Source organism: Cyrtonyx montezumae, unplaced genomic scaffold, assembly GCF_038088225.1.
Source record: "Cyrtonyx montezumae isolate F1298 unplaced genomic scaffold, pur_monq_1.0 scaffold_9, whole genome shotgun sequence".
Taxonomy (NCBI): domain Eukaryota; kingdom Metazoa; phylum Chordata; class Aves; order Galliformes; family Odontophoridae; genus Cyrtonyx; species Cyrtonyx montezumae.
The window spans coordinates 1,370,655-1,398,582 of NW_027072100.1; the positions used below are offsets into that span (position 1 = coordinate 1,370,655).

Consider the following 27,928-nt stretch of genomic DNA (forward strand, 5'->3'; position numbering starts at 1 on the left):
CGTGTGCGGAGCCTCCGAGCAGCGAGACGCGACGGGCGCCATTTCAGGGAGCAGCAGCCGCGGCTACAACCGGGGCCCAGCCCGGGTCCAGGGACTGCTCGCCACGATCGTGCTGTTCTTCGCCGCCTGCCGCCCTGCGGCCGGCCGAGCGGCGCCATCCAGCTGCCTTTTAGCCTCTTGGAGGGGGCTGCCGAGCCCTTGGGCCCATCCCCCACCGTCAACGCACCCAGCGCCGGAGCCGAGAGCTATCGCCGGGCCTCAGACACCTGAACGAGGATAGCAGCTGCCCGCGGCGCAGGTAACTGCCGCGCTGCCACCGGGCCCCGTACTGGGCGAGCCGCGGCCTGACCCGCGGGGTGCCGGGGCCCGTTCCGCCCATCGGCCCGGGCACGTCCCCGTCGGGGTATCACGGTCTCCTCGCTCCGGCACACGGCCCCGTGCCGCGCTCTCGGGCCCTGCCGGCGGTTTACCCCGCGGAGTTAGACCCGCGTTCTTTGGGCACCGGCGGTTCCCGGCCTGCCTCCCCCCCCCCCTCCCACCTCGGCCCGGCCGTGCGGGTTTGGCCGCTCCCGCGGCCACGTAGCGGGCGGGTCTGGCCGTCCCCGCCGCCGCGTTGTCCCTCCTCGAGTCCCCCCACGATGGCGCTGTGCGGAACGGCCCGGCCCCGCCGCCCGTGGGGAGCGGCCCCCGGGCTGTTGACGCGCGGGGCCGGTAGCTGAGGGCGGCCCTGAGGCCCGGATGGTTCTCGGCCCCGGGGCAGTGGGGCGGGGTTAAGCATTGTGGCAGCGTTGCTTAGGACCCGAACTTGTTTTGCGTTCGCATTGCCGGGGTGCGAATCGGGACAGCAAAGGCACAGTTGCGGCCAAAGTTGTGCTCGCAGCCCGGGCGGTGAAGCTCTCTGTGTAACGTTTGTCGATGCCTCTTGTTACCAAAAGGAGGATGGTATTGATATTTTAATCGTTTTTTACGTGTTACAAACCAGCAGGGAGGGATGGATTTACGTTGCAAAATACTGATAAAGTCAGCAGTAGTAAATCTCTCGGGTTTTTTTTAGGTTTCCTGTTGACTGGGAAAGTCTCAAGTGGTATTCATTCCTTTTCTGTTTTTTTTTTTAATTTCTCTGGTGATGTCAAGCATACGAAGTTTTCCTTAAAAAAAAAAAAAACAACCATATATATATTTTTTTTAGTGTTCAATAACAGATGTTTGGAAATCTGTTACGATTTTAAAATCTGTTACTCATTTAAACCTATTGGATTCTTACTTGTGATTTTTACTGGAAAAATAAATACATGTATCTTGATTTTTATCAGCAACTACAAAGTCAGTAGATCTGTGTGTTACAAAAAGAGAAGGTACTTTGTTGAAAGTGTGGTGTGATACCAGTAGTACGTTGGTCACAAAGTTTACAATGGCATGAGCAGCGGCCAAAGGTCCCTTTAGCTCCGTGTGCTGCCTGTGGCAGTGGCCAACAGCACACGGCCCAGGGAGGAGCAGGAGTAGAGGGCTGACGTGGAGCAACGCTTCCTTCTGTGTCGCCTGCTAGCTGTGGCTCAGGATCACAAGGAGTGTCTTTGTTTAATGAAAAGCCTTTTCTATAAATGCTTTTTTGTTTTGTTTAGAACACAGCATGTGGCTTTTTTTCCTTTGGGACAGTAAGTTATGTGTCAGAATGCTTTGATAAGGCCTTTTTTTTAACCTACCATAGGATTGTTGCTTGCTTTTACACCTATTTGTGTCAGTGCAGCAATCGTCATTCCTGAGGTGCTTGCCTGTGTGGCTCATGATTGGGCTGTCTCTGTTCTTCGGTGTGAAGGATCCTGCCCTAGCTATAGAGGATGTGTTCTGTCTGCTGAAAGCACAGTCGGAAAAGCAGTGGTGGGTGGAAGTTGCCACTTGTTGAATTGTTCCTTGTTGAAAGCAGGTTTTGACCTGGTGCTTAATTGTGCTGCTCCTATTGACAGAGTAGCAGTAAGTTTTGTTGTATGCCTGTGTCTACATGACTTGTATTTATCTACATGTAAATACTCTGATTAAAAGTATATAGCCATTACATAGTAACTAAGGATGGCTGTGTTTGTGGTAACGCTGTAGCCCCAGAGGCAATAACTGGGAAATGAGGTTAGTGTGCCTTGACTGTTGTAGTAGGCATCCAGAACGGAGACAACACTTGACATTAAGCAACTGAGTGTAAACTTCCAGTGTTCCCACACTGCTAAAGGTTTGTTTTACTTTTGGATGTACTAATGGGGAAGAGAGACTCCGTTCTTAAAGTTGGTGAAGCTCTGGTACAGTAATCTCAGTTAAGAGATTATGAGCAAACAGTTTAAAGAATTATGAAAATTTGGAGTGATTTAATTAGGATTGGAAAGTGTCTGGAGAGTGCAGTTCTTGTACAATAGTGCCTACAACTACAGTGCAAGAATTATTTTGGTAAAAGGAATTCATGGCATATGTAGAGGTAAATCCTCAATCTAGGGCTGTCTGACTCAAATCTAGAGGCCTTGCCTTTTTGAGTTCTACAAAATAAAAGAAAGAACCTCTTGGCTTTTAGGGAAGTTGAGTCTCTGCTCAACACTGAATTTTGAGATACTCTTTAATAGTGGACCTGCAAAGGCAAAGGAATTCAAATGTCAGGAAGATTTGGAGTTTTTTTAAACACAAAATGACACAACGAGGTGTTGAAGTTGAAAAATAGTCTTTGACTGGTATTGTAGGGTATAATACAGCTTCTTGCTTTCATTCCTCTGACTTGAAGGTCCAGATGGAATGGATCTGGTGCATGCTTTTCTTAATGCTGGAATCATAAATGGCCTGTGCTACGCAGGAAGTTGTTTCTTCAAGGTAGTCCAAGTCTTCAGGCTAATAAATGTGATAGTGGCAAATGCAGGGTGTCTGCAGACAGGTTTTCCTGAATGTTTGGTCTCAGGTAAGCCTTTAGTCAAGCACTAGTATTTCTCAAGATGGCCACTAGACCTGTGTCGCTGCATCATTAATGAGCTGTCCTCTTTGTTGTGAAAGAAATAGCTGGGAATACCTCAGGGGTTTCTGCTTGCTAATTGTCTGGTAGCATTTGTGTTGTTCTCAGCTGTAATTGATTGCTGCTTTGTGTCACATTCTTTACCAGCTCACTGGCTGAGCTTCATTCCAGTCCTGTTGGAAATAGCTTCTGAGAGGATGATGTGTGAATTGTAGTTGATGCAGTAATGACCTCTTAAGCAAAAGCTTAGCACAGATTCCCTCTCAGCTGGATTTTGTTTTTTTCTTTCAGGTGTCCTGAAAAAAATGGCTGATGATATTGATATAGAAGCAATGCTTGAAGCTCCTTATAAGAAGGTGAGAAAAATGTGCCAGTGAGGTTCTGTTTACCTTAATTTAGCATTATTCATGAAACTACTGCTGAACTGTAAACTAACATCCCTGGAGCCCTCATGATTTGTCTTATTGGAGATGCATTACATGTAACTTGCAAGTAAATATGTGCTGTTAATGTAATTATATTGTGCAGTAGTTTCACTTCAGCGTGATGAATAAATGCCCATCTATCTCTCTTTGTAGACTTGCCTAACGATATCTCACCTCTACTCCCATGAATTCACCTTTGATTCCAGTGTGAACTGTCAATCATAAGGTAGTAATTGAGTGACGTATCGCTGTACCGTGGTCCCCTAGGTTAAAAAAAAAAAGAAAAACAAACAAACAAAAAAAACCACCCAAAAACTACCAAAAAAAACCAACAAAACACCCCAAAACAAGAAATCTCTCCTAAAATTGCCAGGTCCAGTTTGGTATAGCAACAAGGTGAATGCAGTGGTTTGGGAAAACAGCAGGGTTCCAAGAATAACCTTTTCACCAGTCCCATGGCAAGTAAATATTTGAACAGTCTGCTCAGTGCAAGAAGAGTGAGACTTAATGCAGAAGGCTGGTGGTGGTTAATCTTTTAACAGAGCAGGTGGAAATCAGTTGCTGAGTGAACGAATTCACCTAAATTCTTGGATCCCTGAGTAGGCCGTTCTTAGCAAGTAAAAGACAGTATCACAGTCTGCGGTGTCATTCTAAAAAGATCTCCTGTATTCCTCTGTCCTAGTTGTTCAATTAAGAAATGTCAATTCTGATGCAAAATTTTTATCAATGACTGTAGTGATGTCTTTTGCCTAAACCAGCAGCAAATGAATACTGTCTTTTTTTGTTTTTCACCAAGTGGTGGTGAAGTGTTAACATCATGCATGCTTTAGCACTGGTTTCACAAGTAATGTATCTAAAGCTTAAGTTGTTTAGCAATTGTACTTCTGATGTAACCCATGTGAGTAAATTGTAAAGCAAGTATATAAATTATATAGCAGCTATTGTTAGTCTGTTCTGCAGTGTTAATTACAACCATGTCATGAATTTTGGATGAGCATTGTAAGTTTTAAGTTGTATATTTAGCTTATGTAATATTTAGTAGTTACATAAAATCTTGAAGAGAAAATTGTAAATTGTTATGTTAAAATTCTTGTGTCCTGGTTTAACATGGATATTTTCCATGTAAACAGGTATGGAAATAGGGAATGTTTAGGCTGGACTGGTGGATTATTGATGACTTTCTTGGGAGTCGACGTTACTAAAGCAGTGTGAATCCCTGTTTGCTTCAGGGCGAGATGTGTGACAGAGGTGGCATCAAGCTCTTACAACCCTTCATCGAAAATGAGCGAAGATCTCGGGAATGGCATCGGTCACAGGAGATGGATAGTGGCTGGCTGCTAGCACAGCCACTGGGGCTTAGGCAGAGATATAGCCTTGGTGCTGATCTGAGGGGCACACAAACCTGAAACTTCCTCTTACATTTTATAGAAATAACATTTAACCACTTGAGTGCTGAATTCTACAGGATAACTTACTCTCTAAACCATGTAAGGAAGTATCTACAATTTAATATACACTTTTAAATTATGTAAGTTTTGTATTTCATAATTGTATGACCTAAATTTAAGCAGCAAAGTGGTTAAACATGCCTACTTAAATTATCTAAAGCTTTCCATATTAAATTCTAAATAAGTAATTTAGTATTAAAATTTTTGTTTTGTATTTTCTTATTCCTATTCCCATTACCCTTTGACCACTTGAAATGTTTCCGCTTCGTCCTCACGATGTTCTTCTATCAACCCTGCTTAGGATGAGAACAAATTGAGCAGTGCCAATGGTCATGAAGAACGCAGCAAGAAGTAAGTGTCTTCTGAGTGCTCTGCATGGGGTTGTGGGGGGCTGGTTCTGTATGATCTGAGATGCACATCATGAGTGTCAAGGGCAATAAATTGGAAAGGCTTGATGTTCACAGTTGCAGAAATTTATGAAGTTTTCTTTTTTTCTTTTTTACAAATGTAGTTACATCCTTGTCAGCAATACCTTCAAATTTGTGGAAACGTTTGTTTTAGCATCAGATAAAAAATACAGACTTAATAGGTTCTGCACGATTTGTCTCTTTTTGTTTTGTTAGCTGTTCATTTAGTTTTCTTGTGTGAAAATTTAAGCAACTTAGAGCAGTACAAACAGATCAAGATGGGATTGCTTTCTTGAAAAGTTTTGGCATTGGGCTCCACTTCAACTTCCCTCCCCTTTTCAATCCCAATATTTTCACCACTACTCATGTTCTCAACAGAGTGTTTTGGTGCTTTTGTGTAACAGCCGTTGTTTTAAATAACAACTTCTAAAATTACATTAAAACTTCAATAAACAGATTGTAAGCACACCATCCTCAGGAAACATTGCTGAAGTTCTTACCTAGTCTGAGCCTAACTTCAAGGGTCTGTTTACCCCCATCGAATGTGCATTGTGAACATTATGCTCGTAATAAATACTCTGATCTTAAAACACCATCAAAATCAGATGCTTACAATATTCAGCTCTGAAGCTTTATTTATTTATTTGCAAAAAAAAAAAAGCATCTTCTGTACTAATGGCTAGATCCCAAATTAAAACTGAGACAGAAAAAGAGTGCTTCCTGAATTTCAGAATTGTTTCTGGCCTCTCACTTCAGTTTCAGTAAAAATAAAATATTCATATATTTGAATATACTATGGCCTGGTGCTGCTGTGGAGAAGGACCTGGGGGGTTCTGGTAGATGAAAAGTGGAGCATGAGCCAGCAGTGTGCTCCTGCAGCCCAGAAGGCCCAACAGCACCTTGGGGTTCATCAGCAGAGCTGGGGAGCAGCAGGGTAAGGGAGAGGATTGTCCCCCTCTGCTCTGCCTTTGTGAGGCTCCACCTGTATTACTGTGTCCAAACCTGGGATGTAATTGACTTCAAGGTTTGACCCAAACCACAAGAGCCACAGGTCTTGGAAAGGAAAGGGAAGTGGCTTAGCAAGGACTGGAAGTAGTAGCTGGGCATTGAAAGTGGAAGCATAACTTTTAGTGTTAAAAGTGGAGGCAGTACCAGGAGAAAACAGTCCTCCTTTTCCTCAAATTTTCCTATTCCTTTCTATTTTTATATGTATTACTTGGCTTGAAAAATAAAACATTATTCTTAGTGCCTTGATGGTGTATTTGAAATATTTTAAAGACAGCACATCAAGTACTAAACTATGTTTATTATGTGTTATTTCTAATGTAGGAAGTATTTTTTTCTCCAGTCCTGTTACTCTGAGAGCATGCTTTGATGTTTACAAAATTAAATTGTAAAAAAAAGTGCTTTGGAGCAGTTTAACTTGCTGATCATGAATTTTAAAAGATGATTCTTGATGCTTACCCTCCCGTTCTACAAAAATACAGATAGGAACTTCTCACATTAATGCTTGTAACATCAAATTGGAGGAGTGTTGGAATGTGAATAAAAAATGAAAGCGATGACCCTGAGCTGCATGTGTAATCAAACTTGCGTTTTTTGTCTTCTCAGGAGAAAAAAGAGCAAGAGCCGAAGTCGAAGCCATGACAGAAAGAGGAGCAGAAGCAAGGACCGCAAGCGGAGCCGAGATCGGGAAAGAAAAAAGAGCAGAAGCCGGGAAAGGAAGCGGAGCAGAAGCAAGGAACGCAGACGCAGCCGTTCCAGGAGCAGAGATCGCAGATTCAGAGGCCGCTATAGAAGTCCCTAGTAGGTTATTTATGTCATGCTGCATGCGTGCTTCCGTGTGTGATGTGAAAACTTAAAGTTTGTCTGCCTGCTGTCTGCGTTCATTGTTAATCATCTTAGAAAAGGGAGTGAGAGGTTTGGAGTGAAGATGGTATCAGTAAGTATGGATTTAAAAAAAAAAGACAGTAATGTGCCACGTTCCTCTTGCTAGTTTTCCTTCTTACACAATGCAAGGAAGCAAAAACAAGGGAAAGAATGTGTGAAGCTAACTGGAGAAGGAATACAAAGGTGATTAAGGAACTATAAACTGTAGAGCAAGGTTTTTGCTTGTCCTAAATGCTTCAGTATGTGAACCTGAGGGATTAAGTATTTTAAAAAACAGCCAAACAGTCTGTGACTTACATTGCAGACTGATAAAACCCTTTGCTTGAGTAGCTGAAAATTTTTACTGCATTGCTGCTCTTGAATGTTTACTCCAAGACTGTTTTATGCATCCAAACGTGGAAGTGCTTAGTTTTAGTAGTAGCCATGTGCTGTGTGCTTGCCTTTCCTTTACTCAAACTTATTTGGAAATAAAGACTTCAGTGTCTATGTTTGATAGCTTGATAGGACTTCTGCTGTGGGTAGTTCCTTGGAGTTGGCTTTGGCTTCTCAGTTGCTGTTTTTTTCACTGGTGGCATTTGCTTAAAGTTACTGCTGTTGTATGATCCTGCCCTGCTCTGTGTTCCTCCCATCATCTTTTATTGCCCTCAATGAAGCAGAGAAGCAGCGAGAGCTAGGCTGTGTGCTTGGCTTTCATCAGTTACCTGCAGCTGCTTTTTGTGTGTGGTTTGGTCCAGGCCTCACCCCAGCTGTTGCCAAACCTTGGAATGCAAGGTAATGTCAGAAGCAAGCACTTGAAAAAGGTGTTAATATTTTTCCTTCTCTTTGCAGCAAGTAATGTCACTTGCTTTGCAGAAGTCTCTCAAGATTTTTGCGAGTGTGCCCTTTCCTTTTTGATATTTTGTAAGCTTGTACAGTTCTCTGCAAACTGCATTTTTTTTAGGTGCCTGGGTCCTGCTGCAGGGCATACATTCATTTTGGTGCTCTTGGAATGTGGACAAAAAATGCTGGAGGTTTCAGGGTCTCATTTCGTGCTAAGCCCCTTGGTGTTGGCAGTCTTTGTACTGCAGACATAACTATATCTCTGAGGTCTGTCTGGCATTTCTTGTGCTTTCATTGGTCCTTTGTAAACAGAGTGTAGCAGCCTTGCTTTTGCTTTGTCTGGTATAAGGCCTTTTAGAACTGCTCAGGGCTTCAGCTATGAAGATTGCAACAGTGCACATTGGTTTGTTTTCTACAGCTCTTTGGCATCTGTATGATCACAGGAGCTGGCTGGAATTTGTCAGTACCACTTGTTGTTCCAGATTGCCTCATAAACACAGGAGTCCTAATCCAGATCTTCTACCTTTCAGAGGTAGAACCTGCTAGTCCTCTCACTTTGTGGTGGTGTTGCCTGGAGATGTGGCTCATCTCATCGGCTGGGAGTCTCTGTATCCTCTGTTTGTGTGGGAGGCTTTTGCTTTTTTTTGGCGCTGACTGGAGAGGACAGCAGTTTGCTGTAGCTTGCTTGTAGGTTGTGATACTGGTGAAGTAGCAGATGTAAAATGATGTCAAAATTCTAATTCCTTAATCAGAAGGTACAAAGGAAGACCTCCGCTGTTTGAAACAAGTGGAGCTGGTTATGTTAAGGATGCTGGTTATCTTAAGCCTCTGAGTTAAAGATTTTTGTAGCAGGCAAGTCATTTGTTCTGGAGATAAAGCCTCCTGTATCACCAGCCTTCTTTCCTTCTGTGCCTTTGGGTCTACCAAAAATAATGCTTCCATATGGTGATGAATTCTTCAGTAGCAGTGCCATGAGCTTCACATTTCCTGATTGAGAATGAGATACATCTGCTGCTGGATAGAAAATACGGATCTGGAATCTCACCTTGTGGGGCTGTTGAGACAGTTCTGAGTTAGCATTACTGCAGGCAGTGTTGCACTCAGCTGCTACATCTAGTTCAGAGTGCTTCATGTTTGTGTCATTTTCCACTCTCTATCCTCTTTAAATGATTTTTAAATTGAGCTATGTCTGCTGCTGGTGGACGTGGAGCAGCATCTGCAATGCTGGGGAGAGGTTGTCTGTGTGATGTAGATAATTCTGAAGGAAGAGAACGAGGAGTATGAAATAACAAATTCTTCAGTCTTCCAAGTTTTCTGTCCTTAAACATGAGATAAAAATTACATGTAATGACTAAAAATTGTATGCTCAGCTTTCGTTGCTGCTTGTCTGTGGAGCTTTTTTCAGTTTCTTTTCACTTGCCACTTAAATATTTTATAATTACAAGATTTCTTTGTGAAATAAACTACCAAGTATACCTGCTTAGACATCAGGCCACCACATCTCAGCTGCTCCTGACGTTCTGTAGAACTCACTTAGACTGTACACTTACTGTTCTAGAGCCAAGAACTTAGACAAAGCTTCTGGAAAAAAGAGTCCCTACATGTGCTCTGAATGTTGACTCTCTTGGACTTTGGCCAAAGCTTGCCTCATCTGAGGGGCTTGTGTTGGTCTCTTGGATACAACTGATGTGAAAGCTTCTTTCTTTTTTTTTCAGGCTGATTTCTGACCTCATTATTGTTGTGGACTGTGTGGCGTGATGTAGATTTAGTAAAATGTGTGCTTTGCTCTATGCAGGACTTAGTAACATCCAGACATAAAGATTAATTGCTTGTTGCTCAGATCTTCCATACATGAGAGCAGGGACTGGACAACAACTGCAAAGAGCTTTTAGAGTGGCAGGTGAAAGAAAGAGAATTCCCTTTATCTGTAGCTTTACATGCAGATCTCCATTTACAAAAATAAATAAATAAATCCAAATAAATGCAACCAAGGATTACTGTTAAAAAATGATCTTCAGAAGTTCCCTCAAGCTATCACCTCACCTCAGGCAGCTTCTGAGATTCCTCACTCTGTTATGTCTTCACTTTGTGGGTTTCTTAGTGTAAGACTTACAGAAACAAAGGAACATTACTTGCTTGTTGAGAGTGAAAATGAGCAAGGGATTATTGGAGGGTTAATGTTTTTTTTGTTTTCTGAGAAGTAATGCCCATGCTCCATGCCATGCTCCATGACTGACCTACTGATGCTCTAACTGTCCCTATGCCACCCAAAAGCAGAGGTTTGAACTGGGAACCACAATGCTTCTGTCACTAAATTATTATTTGCTGCTTTCTGCCTCTTTTTTACCTGAGGAAGCATTTCTTTTCTGAAAGAGTGGTCAGGCACTGGAATGGCCTGCCTAGGGAGGTGGTTGAGGCACCATCCCTAGTGCTGTTCAAGAAGCGTTTAGATGAGGTGCTAAAGGACTTAATTTAGTAGTTGGGTAGAGATAGTGATAGGAGGATGGTTGGACTAGATGATCTTATAGGTCCTTTCCAACCTTATGAACTTATGAACTTATGAATGCAGCATTTGAAAACTCAGTTTACCTTCTCAGTTGTTTGTGGTTTTTTCTTTTTCACTAGTAAGCAAAGATATCATAGGGAGAACACTTATTTCCTTAAAAGCTTATGAAAGCTTCATCTCTGGCAGTTGGTCTGGTGTGTAATAGTCTGGATCTTGGGTAGTTAGTGTTGTATATGAATTGATATGGACACTACAGTGTTCTGTGGCAGCATGTGTGAAGGTGCTGGGTAATTGCCTCTGATAAGATGCCACTCTCTGAAACCAGTACCAGCATTTCCAGATGCACTTTTTGGCAGTATATTTTGGGGTTGTTGGAGACCTTGAATGGATGTTCTCAGCAGTTCACCCAACTTGAGTAGGATAGTAGTATTTTATTGCAGGATTTTTTTAATCAGTTATTGTTGTCCAGCATAACCTCAGCTTAACATATTGCATATTATGTAACAAATAATTTCTAAACCATCTGATTTGTTGTTTTTGTTCTTTCTTTCCAGTGGTGCTCAGGGCCATATTTCCTTTCCTTTAACCTGGCCAGCATGGCTCTGGAGCTTAGCCCTCTGTCATGTCATGGTTAGAATGGGAATCCTCCTCCATGCTGTGAATGCTGAGCTTAGCTGTCAGCATTGCTGCTTCCCTGAGTAGCAGGATAACCTGGCTGGCTCTGTGGTCTTGGTGAAAGACTACTTAGTGTCTTCAGACTGCTGTATCTTTCAGGGTGTCAGTTTATATCCAGAGCAGAAGCAGTTTTGTGCTGATAGTATCCCCTGGCATTCAGTCTGTGTAGCAATGCCTCTGATATTCAGTGGATATAGAGGAAGGAGGTTAACAGGCAGCGTTCCTTGCCTTGTTCCTACCAGGAGATGAAGTGCAGGGAGAACACAGTAGTAGGAATTTACTATTCACATCACAGTCTGTTACTCTGCCTCAGGAACTAGCAGGAGGGCTGCCTTACTGCAGAAGGAATGGGCAGATTGCCATTTGTTGTAACAGCCTCTGCGAAGCCTGGAGAGCTAAAATTAGGTTCAGCCAAGAGATGGTGGCGTATCTATATAAGGTTATCTACTGGCTTAAATGGTTCTGCGTTTTGATGTCCTTTAAGAACTTAAAGGAAGCTTAATTTACATCTTGGTAGCACTTTGTAGTGGTTGTAGTTGAGACAACGGTGGTGAATTTCCCAGTGTTTCTCTCACATGTATCTACAGAGAGCTACTTTTGTTTCTACATGCCATCTTGAGTCTCATGTTGTTCTCATTTTCACTTTTAAGATGCTGTACCAGGGACCTGCTTGCACTGCTTTGTTCAAAGCTCAGGCCGAGTTCCAAGCACTTCTCTGCAGTTGTCAGTAGGATGTGCACGTGGGCAGTTGCATAAATAAGACTGGGGCAACAGCCATAGTTCAGAACATTTGTGCACACACGTGCTGCATCTGGCTGTCTCTGGCTTCAGTTCTTCCTTGGGAGTCTGGTGTGTTCACATGTTGTGATGTTAATGAAGCTCAGCAGGGCATGTGTTCTGGGCCTGGTGGTTCTGGGTGCTGTGTGCAGGTTATGCATGCAATGGGTACTGCTGGTGGAAAGTGTTGGCAGGGTCAGGTGCAAGGGTGGGTGTGCGCTGTCAGTGTAACTGAGTACAGACAAAGTCTTAAATTGAGGTGCTCTGGTAAGTAATGTCTGTCTTTGCTTTTGCCGTAGTTCTGGTCCCAAATTCAACAGTGCCATCAGAGGGAAGATTGGTCTGCCTCACAGCATCAAATTAAGGTTTCTGAGTTTTCTCTACTTTTTATTGCATCATTAATAGGTTTTGTTTAAAATAAGACCAGTATATCTGAAGTTTTTTTGGTAACCTTGTTCTTATCTCTTTACAGCAGACGGCGTTCCAGAAGCAAAAGTCCCTTCAGAAAAGACAAGAGCCCTGTTAGGTAGCTATTTTTATGCTTTTTTTTTTTCCCCAACTGAAGGTAGAAGTGTAATGATGAAGTAGTGTGTGACGACTCTTCAGCAGAGTCACTTTTTTGCAGTGCTGGAATTCATCATGTAGAAAGCCTGTTAAATGAGGATGTTGAAAAATGGTTGCTTTTTCCTCATCGCATACCCTCCCCCTTCTCTGGTTTTTAGTGTGCAATTGAAAATAACACCAGTTTGCAAAACATCTTGCTTTACTGTTCATGTTTCTGTATTTAGTTTAATTTAACTTATCAAGCTTTTCTACTAAATCCTACTAAATACAGAATGGAGGAGTAGTGTGGAAATGCTGTTATTTCCTGTTAGTAGAGAAGACAGCTGACTTTGAAGTCCAGAAAGCGCTTATCAATTCTTAAGCTTTTCAATTAAGGGACTTGTATTTAGATTCTTGCTAATGAGATTTGTTTAAAATTATCTGCATTCATTTAGAGAGTAATCTTGCATGTTTTTTTTACTTATAAGCGAAGTATTACTGGGATCATTTAACTGAACTTGTTTTCTCAGGAAGTTTTTAAAATACAGGTATACCTAAATAAATGCATTATGATACTGGAAGCTCAGTCTAATTGTGTGGCATGCTAATTGTATCCTGTACACAAGTGCAAGCCAGATTTTTTTTTTCTAGTACTTATTTTAGTTGAAGCTTTAACATTTCAGAAGTACTGTCTGATTTCAGCTGTTGTTCAGTTGAAATCAACGCTGGTCCAGTGTGTGGGATGACAGTAATTATTTGCTATTTATGGTTTGCTTTTTTGGGAGAAGTATTAACAAGCTGCAATGTAAAGCAGTGAGGGCTGGGAGCTGTTGGTGTCGATGTCAGTGTTTGTGCAGTGCCTGCAGTGATTCCAAAGTGACTGGCTATATATAACTTTTTAGTTTGCAAAGCTCATCTGAGATAGTGTTTAAAGATAAAACAGGATGTTTAGTCATGTTAAATACTGTTATATTAGGTATTCACTCCAGTTCTTGGCCCCTGCTTTTTTTTAATATAGCAGTAATTTTTTCACCATTAGATTTCAAAATGCTTACATTTAAAGTTTTTTGCACTCCAAAAGTTAGTTATCCTATTCAGAATATTTTTTAACATCCTTCTTTCCAGAGAACCTATCGATAATCTTACCCCTGAAGAGAGAGATGCTCGAACAGTATTCTGCATGCAGCTAGCTGCAAGAATTCGACCAAGAGACCTGGAAGAATTCTTCTCTACAGTAGGGAAGGTGAGTAACAGGGAGGTTAATGTGATCTGAATTCTTTCTGAAATTACTGTAGTTTAGGATTGGTATTCTGCTGAATTGTAAGGAGGTGTCTTTCAGGACAGTCCTGAGGCGTGAACAGTTAAAGGCAATGAATGTGGAAAAGTAGTTCATCAGTTTATTGTTCAGTGTGTGGTAAGATGCAAAATGTGAGGAAGCAGTTTTGATTCAAACAACTAGTATTTCAGGTCTCCTGCAGATAGTCTTTCGCCAGTTGAAATGTAATTTTAATTTCATTCTTACTGTTAATTTTGAAGAAATGGCATTTTTTAGCAGTTTAATGAGCTGCAGGGTTCTGGCATTGCAGTGCTGCAGGTATCTGTTGACCATCTTCCTGGAGCACAGTGCATTTGACTCTGGATTATGGCTTTCTTCCAGGATGTGTTTGTTAAGAGAGTTTGATGCCACCCTGGATTTGCAGAGTAATTATGAAGCTGTTGATTTGGACAGCAATTGTTTGTTATATGTCTGAGAGTAAACTGTATCAGCTTCTTTCCTGCTGTGGCTCTGTCTGCATTGATATCTCCGTATTTGCCTTCCAGGTTCGTGATGTGCGGATGATTTCTGATAGAAATTCCAGACGTTCAAAGGGAATTGCTTATGTCGAATTTGTTGATGTTAGTTCAGTGCCTCTGGCAATAGGACTGACTGGACAGAGAGTCTTGGGCGTACCAATCATAGTACAAGCATCACAGGTAAGGACTTGATAAACCAAGCCTTTAACCAGGTTAATGGGTGACTCTGTTAGCTTGCTGGAAAGGTTAGTGTTTGAAAGTGTTTAACTATTGAACATCTGGAAAAGCCTTGACAGTAATGATAATTAAACATACAAAGGCCTCGTTTCCCAGTAGCTGGCAGGCAAATTAAAGATGCATTTTTAACTGATGTTAATAAAGTAGTAATGACTTAAAAAAAAAATCATAGTATATATTGTGTTCTCCAACACATGCAGAAAATCAGTGACAGTTCACCAGGTACGAGCCAGAATTTTCCATGAAGTTCTTCAGCTTAAAGTTTTAAGGGAGTTATATCTTTGTACTTGTCGTGGTCTTGGCATTTGTGTTTTGATTATCTGGACAATATGTAGGTTATAAAACAGTTGAATGTGGTAGAAGTATGCTGCTTATTTTAGGGTTTTTCATTATTATATTTGTCCAAAACTTGGCTGATTTTTTTGTTTTTCTGGCCATAGGCAGAGAAAAACAGAGCAGCAGCAATGGCAAACAATCTGCAGAAGGGCAGTGCTGGTCCTATGAGGCTTTATGTGGGATCGTTGCACTTCAATATAACTGAAGATATGCTTCGAGGAATTTTTGAGCCGTTTGGCAGGGTAAGTTCTGATCTGATGCTGTTGTGGTATCGTGGTTTATCTGAGTGTTTCAGTGACCTCTGGAAATAATTCAGTGTCCCACCTGCCAAACATTTTCATGTTCCTACTGCTGAGTACCTACCTTCTGTACCACAAGGCTTTAGGTGCTGAGTTAGTACTTGAGAACTAATGAGAACCTTGACTGGAGACACAGTCCAGTGGTTCTGAGTGGCAGATCTTTGTTAGATAGCTTGAGAGTTCGTTGAGTACCGAAAATTAGCCAGTTGATTGTGAATCTGTAGTGGTATAATCTGCTTCTGAGTATTTGTTCATTTGTAAGTTGCATTGCTAACGTTTACAGTGTGTCCCCAACTGCTGTGATGTAGGCTTCTATCTTTACTCTTTGATTTAGTGACTTCCAGTTCACAGCATGATAATGTTTCCTTAAAATTACAGAAGTGAGCAAACTGAATCTGAGCTTTCCACGTTACACCAGTTTTAAGTATTTTTGTAGCACTACGCTGACTATTGCATTATGGGTCTGTCATTATTAGGTAAGGACAAGATAATAGGTGTAATACAGTGCTTAGATTTTTTTTTGTATCAAGCCCATTGATGGTTTTCATACCTTTTTAGAATGGTAGCCTTGTTTTGTATATTCTGTAACATTGTGTATTACATACTTTGTTCAGATTTACTGTGCGTGTTCCTTTAATTACGTTGTGCAGAAGTCTGGAACATTGCAGCAGTTTGTTAAATTGTAATCCACGTGGCTGCTGTGTTGTTTTCTCAGGGTCAGGCAGTAGGGTTGGTATAGATAAGACAGATTTACATAGATAGCTGTGAAGTTTTTTTTGACAGTCTTAATTCAGGTTTTTTTTTTTTTTTTGCGTTACTTTTTTCTTCAACCACTATTCCATTGCTCATGGATGACTCTCTCATGTGTTGAAATTCAGTAACTGTAGAGTTTTAGGAGTTACAATATACCAATAACATTGAAAACAAGCGTGTTTATCTTAAAGCCCATGGCCAGTCATGCAGACTGCTTTTCTTCATAACTCAGATTTCCTCAGCATATGGACACCCTGACTATGTTGTTTCATGACCTTGATGTTTACTGCTTCTGTTCTTGTATCAAAGGATGTACCTAGCTGCCTCTGTGCTGATGGCTATATGTGGAAAGAATTAAGAACTTACATGTTAAAAAAAAAATAAAACATGGTTTCTCGTTAATACATGTATACTTGGCAGGGCTGTACACAGGTGATTTTATTTGATATTTTGTTATGTTCCAAAATGTTTGACAAGCTTGTTCTTCTTTTTAGATTGAAAGCATTCAGCTGATGATGGATAGTGAAACTGGACGCTCAAAAGGATATGGCTTTATTACGGTATGAGAAGAAATTATCAGACTTCTTGGATAACTTTGAGTGTAACCTTCTCACATAGCAGTACAGGTTACTCAAATCTTGCTTAGAAATGTCATGTTGCAGGATGCACAGCAGTGGTCTTTTTTTGTCCTGCCAGTTCTCAGTAGGTGATGTGATTAAATGATGAGTGTGTTTAGATGGAAATAGCGTACTTGGTGGTCAGTATTAGTACAGCAGTGTTATTATCTGCAGACAGATGTACTTCCAAAGACTGACTTTCTCATAGTGTCATTAAAATGATGGGATTAGAGATTTTTTTTGTGATGTCAAATTCCAGACGCTGAAATGTTTGGTTAAAAACATCTTTCTTTTCATCTTGGCTCTCAAATACGTAATTTTATGAACTTGGGTTTCCTAACTGATGTGACAGTTTGTAATGAAAGTGTCACAGCTGAGACTTCTGGCTCTTGGAGACCAATGAAAACTTCATAGTTGATGCTTTAATTTTTAATTTGATACGCACCCTGAAGCAGATGATCTGCAAGGAGTAGCCAACAAACATGTGGCAGTTAGAAATTATGAAAGTGACTGTTGCTATTAGAAAGTGTTGTAAGATGACCACTGCCATGATTTCCACTGACTGTTGTATCTCTGTTGTCTGGCTTCAGCATATCTCTATGTATGAGAAAGTAAATATTCTGCCTTGCTTGTGTTTAAAATGGAAAATATGAATCGCATTAATTTGCTTGGCAGCTGTTGTTATTTTAGTGTTTCTCCTGTTTATTTAGCTATGGATATTATATGTAATGAATAAAGATTGTTGGCAGGATTTCTGAATTTGTATTTTTCCCACCTGCAGTTCTCAGACTCAGAGTGTGCCAAAAAGGCTTTGGAACAACTCAATGGATTTGAGCTGGCTGGCAGGCCGATGAAAGTTGGACATGTGACTGAGCGCACTGATGCTTCCAGTGCTAGCTCGTTTTTGGACAGTGATGAGTTGGAACGAACTGGAATTGATTTGGGAACAACTGGTCGCCTTCAGTTGATGGCAAGACTTGCAGAGGGTGTGTATGGTGATAAATTGGAAATGTGTAAAAAATACAGAGTTCTGCAGAGGTTGGGTTAATTAGTGTGTGTGTGTGCTTCCTGTTCAGGTACTGGTTTGCAGATTCCCCCGGCTGCACAGCAGGCTTTGCAGATGAGTGGGTCATTGGCCTTTGGGGCTGTGGCAGGTAAGAAATGATCATCTACTTATTTCTCCACAGTACTGATCATACTTGATAATTTTGAGCAAGGTGCTGAAATTCATTTTCTGATCTTTTTAAAGATGGGAACATAAACGCTACAGCATGCTTTTACAAATTGAGGAAATTCTCAAATCCATGGGCAAATAAACAGTGACAGTATGCGTCAGCTTTGATGGATGTGCTTCTCCTTGTGTTACCTGTGGTGAATTGTTCTAGTTCATTTAATTAATTTCAAACCTTCATCTCTTTACCATTCCCACTGCTAGTGTGAGCATTTATGTTCTGCTGCAGTGTAAATATTGACTGTTAAAAGTGGCAGCCTCGTAACTGGAAGAGAATTGACCCTCTACAGAGTCCCTTCTGAAAACAAACAAAAACAAAACCCTAGACAAAAAACAGCCAAAACAAAAGCCAGCTGTGCCAGGAGCAAGAGGGTTGCTAGTGCTCCATGGAGGACACTGCAGTAGTTAGGATCATGCAGTGCATGTCTAGTTGAGGAGGACACTGTGCATCAAGGTATCTGCTGCTTGATGAATGGTTATATCTTGAGTGCTTGGTTGGAAGAGTTACTGAGACTTTATTCTGAAAGAATGAGTATGAGGCTGAGAATATGATTGCTCCTGCTGCTAGTTCAGTAGCAGACTCAAACCAAAGTGGTCAGGAGGGCTTCAGTTACCTTCTGTAGGAGACTTTTTTTTTTTTTTTTTTACTAATACTAAAACAAAGGGTGCCAAATCTTCGTAGCAGTAGGAAGGACTTGAGGGATGTCACAAGTAACTAGTTGCTGGAATTTGCAGCAAGTGTCAGGAAACAGAGAAAGAAGACATGCATGTGTATTTCTGTCTTCCAGTGGAGTGACAGAAGCAATGCAGTCTTAGGGTACACCTGAGACATGTTACTGAAGTTCAGGTGCATTTTTGAAAAGAGCAAATGTATGAAACTGTGGATTATTTTGAAAACCAAATATAATAGCTTATATCCCTAGTCATGGAAGGAAAGAAGTCTGGTAAGTGAGAGAAAATTATGAACTGGGGAACAAGTTCTTTATACTGGTGAAGAAAGAGGTGAAAAAGACCAGATGACAAGGAATAGAAGGAAGGCAAACAACAGTAACGTAAGATCACCTTTAACATGGGTGATAGCAATGTGGCAGCCTTGCTTGGAAGCAGATGTAGTTGGTGAGAAATGAGAAAAATGATTTAAAGAAACAGCAATCCGTTTCTTTCCTGTGTCTGAAATGGTTGAGGAAGCTGTCTGCCCCAAACAGTTCTTAAGGCATCTAAATTTTTAGAATAGCATTGAATTAGTGTGAGACGACGTAACTGCGGAGGAGTGAATTGTGAGGCAGGGCACAGGTTTCTGTATGATGTACATGTTTAGCAATTGCAGAAATGAAGGTGGTAGGAGTATCATTGTGTGTTCCACTTGTTTTGTGCAAAAGGAATAATGCAGATGTGTACAGTTTGAGTAATTTGGAAAAGGATAAAGCTTTTTAGAGTCATGAGCTGTCCCCGAAGTGAGATTTGGTTATGGATTAAAGATCTCTTTACTCTTGTTAGAGAAAATTACTACCAGGAATTATGTCATTGTGGGAGACTTTAACTTCCCTGATACAGATTGGAGAAGAATTGCTAGTAATAATGGTGGGGCCCAGATATTCCTGGATGTGATATCCGACAAATTTCTTCATCAAACACTCACTGACTCATGAAGAAGGGATGCTATTTTAAACTCATTTTGGTAAGTAATGGAGATGTTATGGATGAGAATAGAATTGACCATTGACTGAGTGATCATGAGTTGCTCAAGCTTAAATGGAAGGATAAGGCTTATGATTACAAAAGTGGTGGTAGAAGAATTAAGGAAATGAAGTCAACTGGTCTAAGTAGCTTGAGTGTATGAGCAGGCAGGAGTTAAAAAGTTCCTTCGGTTCCAAACAGCTGATGCTGTACTGGATCTGCACTCTGCAGAAAGAAGAAACAGTCCTGTTAAAAATGGGCTCCACACTGAACTGGCTGACTGCCTCCAAAAAATGAGGAATAAGCATAGAGTCTGAAGGGTAGGAGAAGGATAATAAAGATAATGAGGTAATAAAGAAGACAGAGCTGTTAGTTTAGTAAATGATACAATAAGAATTATCTACCAAGAGTCAGATTAAGATAGACTTCGTAAAAATGAATAAATAAAAGTGTAGACAAAGATTTATCAGATCTTGAAGAGAACAGAAAAGGAGCAGGGCTGAGGATGTTGGATGAAAAAATACTTGAGATGTTTCAAAAGAAAGTGATATGAAAGTGGAAAGGAGTATAGATTAAAAAGGATCACAAGGTAGATGAAGGTGTAAAAGTAATAGCTGAATGTTGTCAGTTCAGGGTAACGAGGCACTCCCATCAAACTAGTGAAGGAATAAGGTACATGAAATGAGATACAGTGGTTGGTATTGTCAGTAAATATTTTAAGCCTGTGATACAATATATAGCTGGGATGTTACTTCTAAATTACCTGCACTTCAAAAAAAAAAGGAAAGAGGAAGAAACTGATGTGGACGTTTGCTAGTCCTGTTATTCTGACTTCAGTTTGTTCATTTAAAAGTCCCACTAAAGACAGGCAGATAGGAGAATATGATTAAAATATAGCATGACTTCATAAAAACTGCACGTGAGCATTAACAGTCTGTGATGACAAGAAGACTTTGATAGATACAGTTACAGTGAAACTCCTCGAACTTTTTATTTCTGTCATTTGGAAATGTAATCAATTTCCAAAAGGAATTTCTAAGAAGTAAATAGTACGTGAAACAGAATCTGAAAAGAGGATGATTCACAGAAAGGGGGGCTTTTCCTCCCCACACAGTGAGGAGTAGCACATGAGTTGGAAAACCCTGGTTTAGTCAGGGAGTGAATATGAACTGTCAGTGTGAGTTTTTAAAAGACAGCTGTGTTTCTGTCTCTGCGAATTAGTGGCTAGAACTGCTTGCCTGTGTGCAGGACATGGAACAAGGCTAGAGACAGGGAAGCTGGAGAGTTGCTTCTTGGGGGACCCAAGAGCCTGGATCTTACTGTCATGGAGAATGTTCCAGCAGGAAAAAGAATTGAAGCTAAACAGTTACAGCTGTCTATTTCTTGTTCTCTAGGTAAATTATGTCTGAAAGTTGGAGTTTAGGAGGCTATAAAACACTTCATGTGCTCTGTGGGACAGAATTCTCTTTCAGCAGATGCCCTTTCAGAAAACTGGGAAACGTTTGGCTGGTGTTTATTCACATAAAGCAGGCTCTGTTTCAGAGTGAAACAAGTAATACCATGCTGTCTTTATCCAAGCAATGTGTGCCCGAACATATTTCTGCTGAATCTGTACTGAACATGCCCACAGTCATGCAGGTCTCACACACAGCATACTCAACAAGTAGCTGGGTTTAACTTGACAGGTGTCACAGCTTTAGTGTCTCCGTGCTGTTCAAAGCTGCACATAAGGAGGAATAGCCTTCCCAGAGTGACAGTGAATTTTGAAAATGAAATGGATTTAGAAGTAAGAAAAAACATCCTTCAGTCCTCAACAGGGAGAGTAAAACGTAGTTAATGGCAGATTTTATGGATGGAGGAGTATATTTCTGAAATGGTAGGTAATTAATGTATGAAATGTGTTGCCACGAGACATTGACAGGTGATCTTCTGTAAATGGAGCAGATCTTGCCATGAGCTCTGGCCAGAACTGAATGCTCACTGTGGAGCTGTCACATTGTATGCAGGTGGTCTGGGGGACAGGTCTGTAGGGATCCTGCTGGCCTACGCTTGGTGGGCTCTGCTGAAGAGACTTGTGAGTGCAATTCTGTCAGAGATGCAAAGTCTCTGTCCTCATCTAACTAGAGTGATCTAAGAGAAGGCTTATTTGCCTTCGTTTTATTCAAACTCATTTGTTTACTGAAAAAGCAGTGGTAACTTGGTAATTATTTATGGGATCATAGGATGCTTTGAGTTGGAAGGGACCCTTAAGATCATCTGCTTCCAACCTGCTGCTATAGGCAGGGACACCTCTGCCAGACCAGGTCACTGACAGCCCTATCCAACCTGGCCTTGACCTGTCCCCCCCCCTCACCAGGAGTGGGATCCACAGCCTCACTGGGCAGCCTGTTCCAGTATCTCTTCACCAGAAAAGATGGTGAGATTATAGATTTGGACACATCCACGTGGATCTAGTGAGTTTCTGTTGGGCAAGACTGCCCTAGGGCATATTCTCATTACACGGTTTGTCAGGTAGCGGAGTGGAGCATTCCTTCCTGCTAAAAGCCAGATGAGAAGCATGCTAAATGTAGGTCAGTCTTTGGAGCTTTCTCCCGTTAATCCCATGTTCTGCTGGGGTTTTCCTGGTGTATGTTCTCCTGTGGAAGTCGTTTGGAGGGCACTTGGGAGTGAGCCCTCTTCAGGGCTCCTGCCAGCAATACTCACCTAACTGCCCTGCTGCTGGTCTGCCAGCGCTCTGGAGGAGGGTGTAGAGGGGAAAAGAGTACATGGACAACTGTCAGCCAACTTCACCCAACTTCCAAGCAGTCTGTCACCTCACCACAGCTTTCTAAAGAGGCACGTGGTGATGATGACTCACTTCAAACCTCTAGCTCCCTGTGTTGGTGGGAATTAAGAAATTGAAACGCGTGTGAAGTCTGTTTCCTGTGTTCCCAAGATTTTCATTAGTACTTTAAAGCTGAGTCAAGTGCTTGAGTCATAACTTTGCAAATGGTTGGAAAGTCTGCATTCTTCTGTCCCTGTTCAAACCAGGACAGCGGGTGTACTTACTTGACAAATTACATGTTGTGAATGCTTGAAAATGTTTTGAAGTGGAAGAACACTGAAGTAATGTCACTGTGATGTTTGTGTGAAAAGATAACAGGTGAAATACCACTGTATTTTCTTTGAAATGAAATACATAACTGCTTTCAGAACTTGGTTGGGTGACTGTGTGCTTAAATGCTTTCAGTTAATATAGCAGACTTTTAGTGCCTGCAAGAATTGCTGTATATTCTCATGGGGAAAGAAAATATTGAAGAGTTGAAGCACAGTACAGACAAGGTGAAAGCTATATATTAAACTAAAGGATGTGGTCACGTCACACTTTCCTTTGAATGTGTTGTTTCTCTTTGAAATACTCTTGCTTACCTATGTGGTTATATGGAATATCTTTCAAGTACAGAATATCCAAGCTGGAAGCAGGGAAATTTATACTTAGAAGCAGTGGGAGCAGGCCTAGTTTCTTGAGCAGGGTCTGCACAAGCTCAGCAGTCTGTCTGGCAGGTACAGCACGGGTACAGTAACATTCACAAGTGTGCTAATTAACTTCTGTGTGTATCTCCTCAGATCTGCAAACGAGACTCTCTCAGCAGAGTGAAGGTAACCTGGAGTTTTATAACTTCTCACCAATACAGTGTGTGCTGCAGATGTTGTCTAAGTGAAGTGCCTTTAATGTGGAGTTTGTCCATGGCCTGAGAGACTGTGCTGATACCTGCAGGAACTGTACTTCACATTGAATAATGGCTGAAAGGAACAGAGCGTGTTGAGTGCTTGGCCATCTCTGTGGCATTTCCTCATTGTTTGACTAACAAACGGCTGCTTGGGAAGGGACTGTACTGCTCCAGCCCTGCTATGGGCTGCGTGGCTCCCAGCAGCTTGGGGTGCACAGCCCCATCCAGATGGGCCTGGGGGAGCTCGAGGGATGGGTCAGGGCAGTGGGGCTTCAGGTCTGGTTTTGTTTTTCCCTGCATTAAGGTTAGGGACTAGAAGATGCAGATGAGAATCAGCACTTTGGGATTGCTGTCTCTGGATTAGTCTTTATGTTGCTGAGTTTGCCTTCCTTAATTATGTATACATAGAGAGAAACTGATCTTTATTTCATCTAAATTAACAGAAGTGTACAGCCCTGGAAAGGACAGCTGTGGGACAGTACTTATGTTATAAGACACACAATCAAGGTGTAGAGTTCTTGTTCTGATATCAGTTGTAGTTAATCTGTGCAGTTTTCCACAACAGTCAATTTAATATATTTTTTTATCATAGCTGTTGTAGAGTTGTGCTTTCTTGCCTTCTGTTCAGTTAGAACTATTGCTGTTAGTGCTGGATAATGTTTTTTATAGAGAATAAGTGGCAGATCCACATATAAATTGGAACTGTGCATAGAGGGTTCTGAGACTTAATATTGTTTTTTCCATTGAAACAGTTCTGGCTGCGGCTGCTTCTGTACAACCACTTGCAACACAGTGCTTCCAGCTTTCCAACATGTTTAATCCTCAAACGTAAGTGATATGTCATAGTTTCACTTTGGCATTTGTTGATGATGTGAGAAACCAATTAGAACAGTGGTTATATGGGGTTTTCATTCATTATTGGATGTGAAGTGGGTTTTACTGTGGGTAATAACATCTCTGTCTCTGTTCTGTTCCTCTTCTGCCCCTGCAGTGAAGAAGAAGCTGGCTGGGATACAGAAATTAAAGATGATGTGATTGAGGAATGTAACAAACATGGAGGAGTTATCCACATCTACGTAGACAAAAACTCAGCTCAGGTACGCCTGGCTCCAGGGGCACACTGAACAGGCTTCAGGAGTTTTATTGCTTTCTACTAGATAGAACATTACAAAAAGTGGGTTTTTTTTCCCCTCATCTGAGTGTAATAATCTGAATTTAAGTTTCCTGAATGTGCTTAGCAACTTTTCCAGAACTTAGCTCCCTTCTGCTTTGAGTCATCACTTTTCTTGGTGTTGCACTCTGCCCTTACACATTCCCACAGTTGAAGTTACTGTGAGCCTGCAGACTGGAGAATCTGTTACTTTTGGCTTCTGGCATTTCCCTTACCTGCACGTTTCCTGAGAGCCGGGCTCGTCTGCTGCAGAATGCAGGCTTCAGCTTCAGCACAGACATTCAGATCTGCAGAGGAACATGCCTGGTAGTGATGGGTCTGCCCTTGTGCTGAAGAGAAGTTGCTGCTGAAAGCTTAATAACAAAGTGTTAATTGTGGGTAATTCCTCTTAGAGCAAGGGATTCTTGAACACCTGCATTTCAAAAAAGCTGTGAAAGTTTTCTTCTGTGTTTACTTTGTGCAATCTCCAGACTGATCACCTCTCCCTCTGTATCTCAGTCCTTAACGTACAAATTGCTGAAGTGAACTCTTGAACTCCTGGAATCCACAGCTCCTAACTGACCTACTGCATTAAAGCACTCCTCGCATTCTGATTTTCAACCACTGAGCTTTCAGAGTGCTCTGCCCACAGTGAGAGGCTGAAGGTTCTGCTGCTGTCCCTTCCTGCTTCGAGGGGAGTGTTTGGCCCTGGTGGTGCACTTGCACTCCGCAGACCTTCATTACCATTGAGCTCCTTCTGTAGAAGATTCTTTTCAGCTGTGACACACATGGGTTGCTGAGGTCTTAGAAACGAGCTGCTGCCTAATACAAGAGACAGCATGCAGTCTTTCCTAGTATTTTTGATCTCCAGGTAACTGTGTTGAGCTGCTAGGCTGGTGAGTGTAGAAAACTTCCCATAATAGGACACTGTACCTATGATAGTTACAGACTATAACAGACTTAATATTTTTTTTAAGCCTTTGACATCACACAGATTCTGAGCACACGGAGCTGCAAACTGGCTCCCTTTTGCTAACTCTTAAGGGAGCTGTAATTTTCTTTTACAGCTGTGTTATGTGAAATCCATTTTGTCATGCTAGCACAGGGACGGCTGAGATATGAACCACTGGTATTTAAAAATACCTTATTTGATAGACTTTGACTGTGCTGCTTTGTGGGCTTAGATTCTCATTGCATTACCTCACTTCTGGTCTCTGTCCTTCTGGGGATCTTTCCCACACAGCCAGGCCTGCAGGCTCCGAGTGCTGTCAGTAACAGCAGTGAAGACATAATCGGTGTGGGCGAAGAGATCTTCATCCCCACTGAAGATGTACTTTTCTCTTGGCTGTTCCAGTCTATGGTGTAGTGTTTCAAGGAAATGAAGGCTTTGTATTGCTGTGTCCCATTTAGAGGTTTAAGCAGTTGAAATGTACATGCAGGGGAAGGCTGAGTTCCTTAGTGCCTGTAAACATCAGATTCCCTCTGCCCAAAGGGGTCTGCTAGAGCCCTGTGCTCAGGCTGTCCTTCCGAGGAGGAGTGATGATACCACAGTGGGAAAAATGAGTGTGGGCTGGAGAAGGCTGCTGAAGGGAAGTCTGTATTCATTTTAGTAGGTCTGTAAAAACTGTTTCTGCTTGAGTATAACATGATGCAGCAGTTACTGGCAGTATGTAGCTCTGAAGATGCACACAGGTTATTGTGGACTTGTGTATGTTTTGAGGTTTTTTTGAACGTGAGTATTGCGGTACTTTGCTTTAGTCTAGTTGAGCGTTTAGTTTCCAGATAGAAAACTCCAATTATCTGTAGCAAAGGTAGGTTACCTCTGTCATTCATGTTAGTGACCATCTTGGGCTGTTCTGGAGTTCACGTAGCAATACTTGGGGCATCAGCCTTCCTTGAAGTGCTAGATGTCCTTGCTGTCCTTGGGCACAGAGATTTCCTACTTTGACTTTTTGAAAATTAAACTGGAAGTTTGTGCATCTAGTTCAGGTGGTGGCAGTGTTCAGAACTGCATGGAATCGTGCAGTGGGTTGGGAGGCACCTCAAGGGTCATTGAGTTCCAGCCCCCCTCTGGGCAACCTGTGCCAGCTCTTCATTACCCTCTCCGTGGAATTCTTCCCCCTGACATATAATCTAAATCTCCTTCAGGTAAAACCATCCCTGCTTGTCCTATCCCTTACATCTACCCATGTAAAACGTTGATTTCCCTCCTGTTTATAATCTCCCTTTAACTATTGGAAGGCTGTACTGAGGGCTCCCTGCAGCCCTGTCCTCCAGGTGGAGCTCCCACAGCTCTTGCAGCCTGCATAGCAGGGGCACTTCAGCCCTCTGAGCGCCTTTGTGTCCTCCTGTGGCCCTCCATCTTCCCTGTGCTGCATGAACCAAGCCTGGACACGGTACTGCAGGTAGAGCCTCACGAGGGCAGAGCACAGTGGGTCAGTTCCCTCCCTGCACTGCTGCCCGTCCCGTTCAGATGCAGCCTAGAGTACCCGTGGCCTTCCAGGCTGCAGGTGTGCACTGCTGGCTCACATGAAGCCGTTCATCCTGCAGCACCCCCACGTGCTGCTCAGCAGTGCTGCTCCCCAGGGCTTCCTCCTGATGGCAGTCTGCAGGAAGGCAGCCACGCTCCGCGTGCTGCTTCTGTTTCACGTGGAGTTGTAATTGGGAGCTGCTGGATAACACTTCAGGCAGCATCGGGAGCAAGCAAGCAGTTGCCTGCTGCCTCCATACATCAGGCTCACGTTGGTCTGGGTTGCAAAATCTTAATTAGGAAAGGGAATCCTGCTGAAACCACTGAGCGAGTACGAGAGCGGCCACCAACGTTGCACCAAGCTGCAGCCTGCTGCTCCGTGCTGGTGGCAGCACGGGGGGGGACTGCTTCCATTGCAGCTGTGCAGAGGAGGTGTCAGCAGTGCTCCTGCCGGAGATGTAACGCAGTGACGCTTTGTGTTGCAGGGCAACGTGTACGTGAAATGTCCTTCGATTGCTGCTGCCATTGCAGCTGTGAACGCGTTGCATGGGAGGTGGTTTGCAGGTGAGGAGATGCGTTTTCTTGTTTGTAGAAACGTGTATGTTCCTAAATTGTGGAAGTAAACAAAACCTGATCTGGATTCGTTGAATCTCCTGCCAGGGAAAATGATCACGGCGGCGTACGTTCCCCTCCCAACATACCACAGCCTTTTCCCGGACTCCATGACCGCCACCCAGCTACTGGTCCCCGTTCGACGATGAAGATGGATTTAGTCAGTTTTGTACATAGTTATTTTTTGGAGGAAGATTGAGTTATCTTTTATTTAGATAAAACTAAAGGAAAAAGGATTTAATGTCATTTTGTGTACACTTCCTGCTACCTTTAAAAATAAAATGAAGTAAGCAGAGATGCAGTGTGTTCATTCTCCCTAACTAGCATTTCCACTGTATACAAAGCTGTTGACCTCTTGTTCTGCCTTGTAATTCTTGTACATTTACTGAGTTGATCTGTAGGAACCGAGGAGTAGCTCATAGAAAACAAATTCTCTGTAAAAGGCAGATGGGACATAGTTAAGTTTTTAAATGTTTCACGAGCCTTCCTTTTAATGCAGCAATTACGATTTACATTTCACTTCAGGCGGGTGGTGCTGAAGGTTGGTAGTGCAGCCGGGCTCGTTGGGTGCT

The 27,928-nt window shown here is 42.2% G+C and overlaps 1 protein-coding gene across 6 annotated transcripts; it reads left to right on the top strand.

Moving 5' to 3' along the window:
- RBM39 (RNA binding motif protein 39) lies at positions 1–27,651 on the top strand. 6 transcript variants are annotated; one of them, XM_065754269.1, is made up of 17 exons: positions 1–298; positions 3,272–3,336; positions 5,155–5,204; positions 6,872–7,066; positions 12,227–12,292; positions 12,400–12,453; positions 13,596–13,713; positions 14,292–14,444; positions 14,942–15,079; positions 16,384–16,449; positions 17,288–17,492; positions 17,583–17,660; positions 23,021–23,053; positions 23,877–23,952; positions 24,116–24,221; positions 27,230–27,308; positions 27,405–27,651. In XM_065754269.1, the coding sequence occupies exons 2-17, from the start codon at positions 3,286–3,288 to the stop codon at positions 27,503–27,505; spliced, it is 1,569 nt and encodes a 522-aa protein (XP_065610341.1). In that variant the 5' UTR covers positions 1–298; positions 3,272–3,285; the 3' UTR covers positions 27,506–27,651. The 6 variants fall into 6 exon arrangements, 5 of the variants coding, with proteins under 5 accessions (XP_065610341.1, XP_065610343.1, XP_065610345.1 ...); XM_065754268.1 differs by lacking the exon at positions 1–298 and having other exon boundaries at positions 2,742–3,336; XM_065754270.1 differs by lacking the exons at positions 1–298; positions 12,227–12,292 and having other exon boundaries at positions 2,743–3,336.
- Positions 27,652–27,928: the final 277 nt, after the last annotated feature.

Coding starts and splice junctions, on each gene's coding strand:
- RBM39 (XM_065754269.1), top strand. CDS start 3,286: ATGGCTGATGATATTGATATAGAAGCAATGCTTGAAGCTCCTTATAAG. Junction 23,054..23,876: donor ACTCTCTCAGCAGAGTGAAG/GTAACCTGGAGT, acceptor CCATTGAAACAG/TTCTGGCTGCGGCTGCTTCT. Junction 23,953..24,115: donor AACATGTTTAATCCTCAAAC/GTAAGTGATATG, acceptor CTGCCCCTGCAG/TGAAGAAGAAGCTGGCTGGG.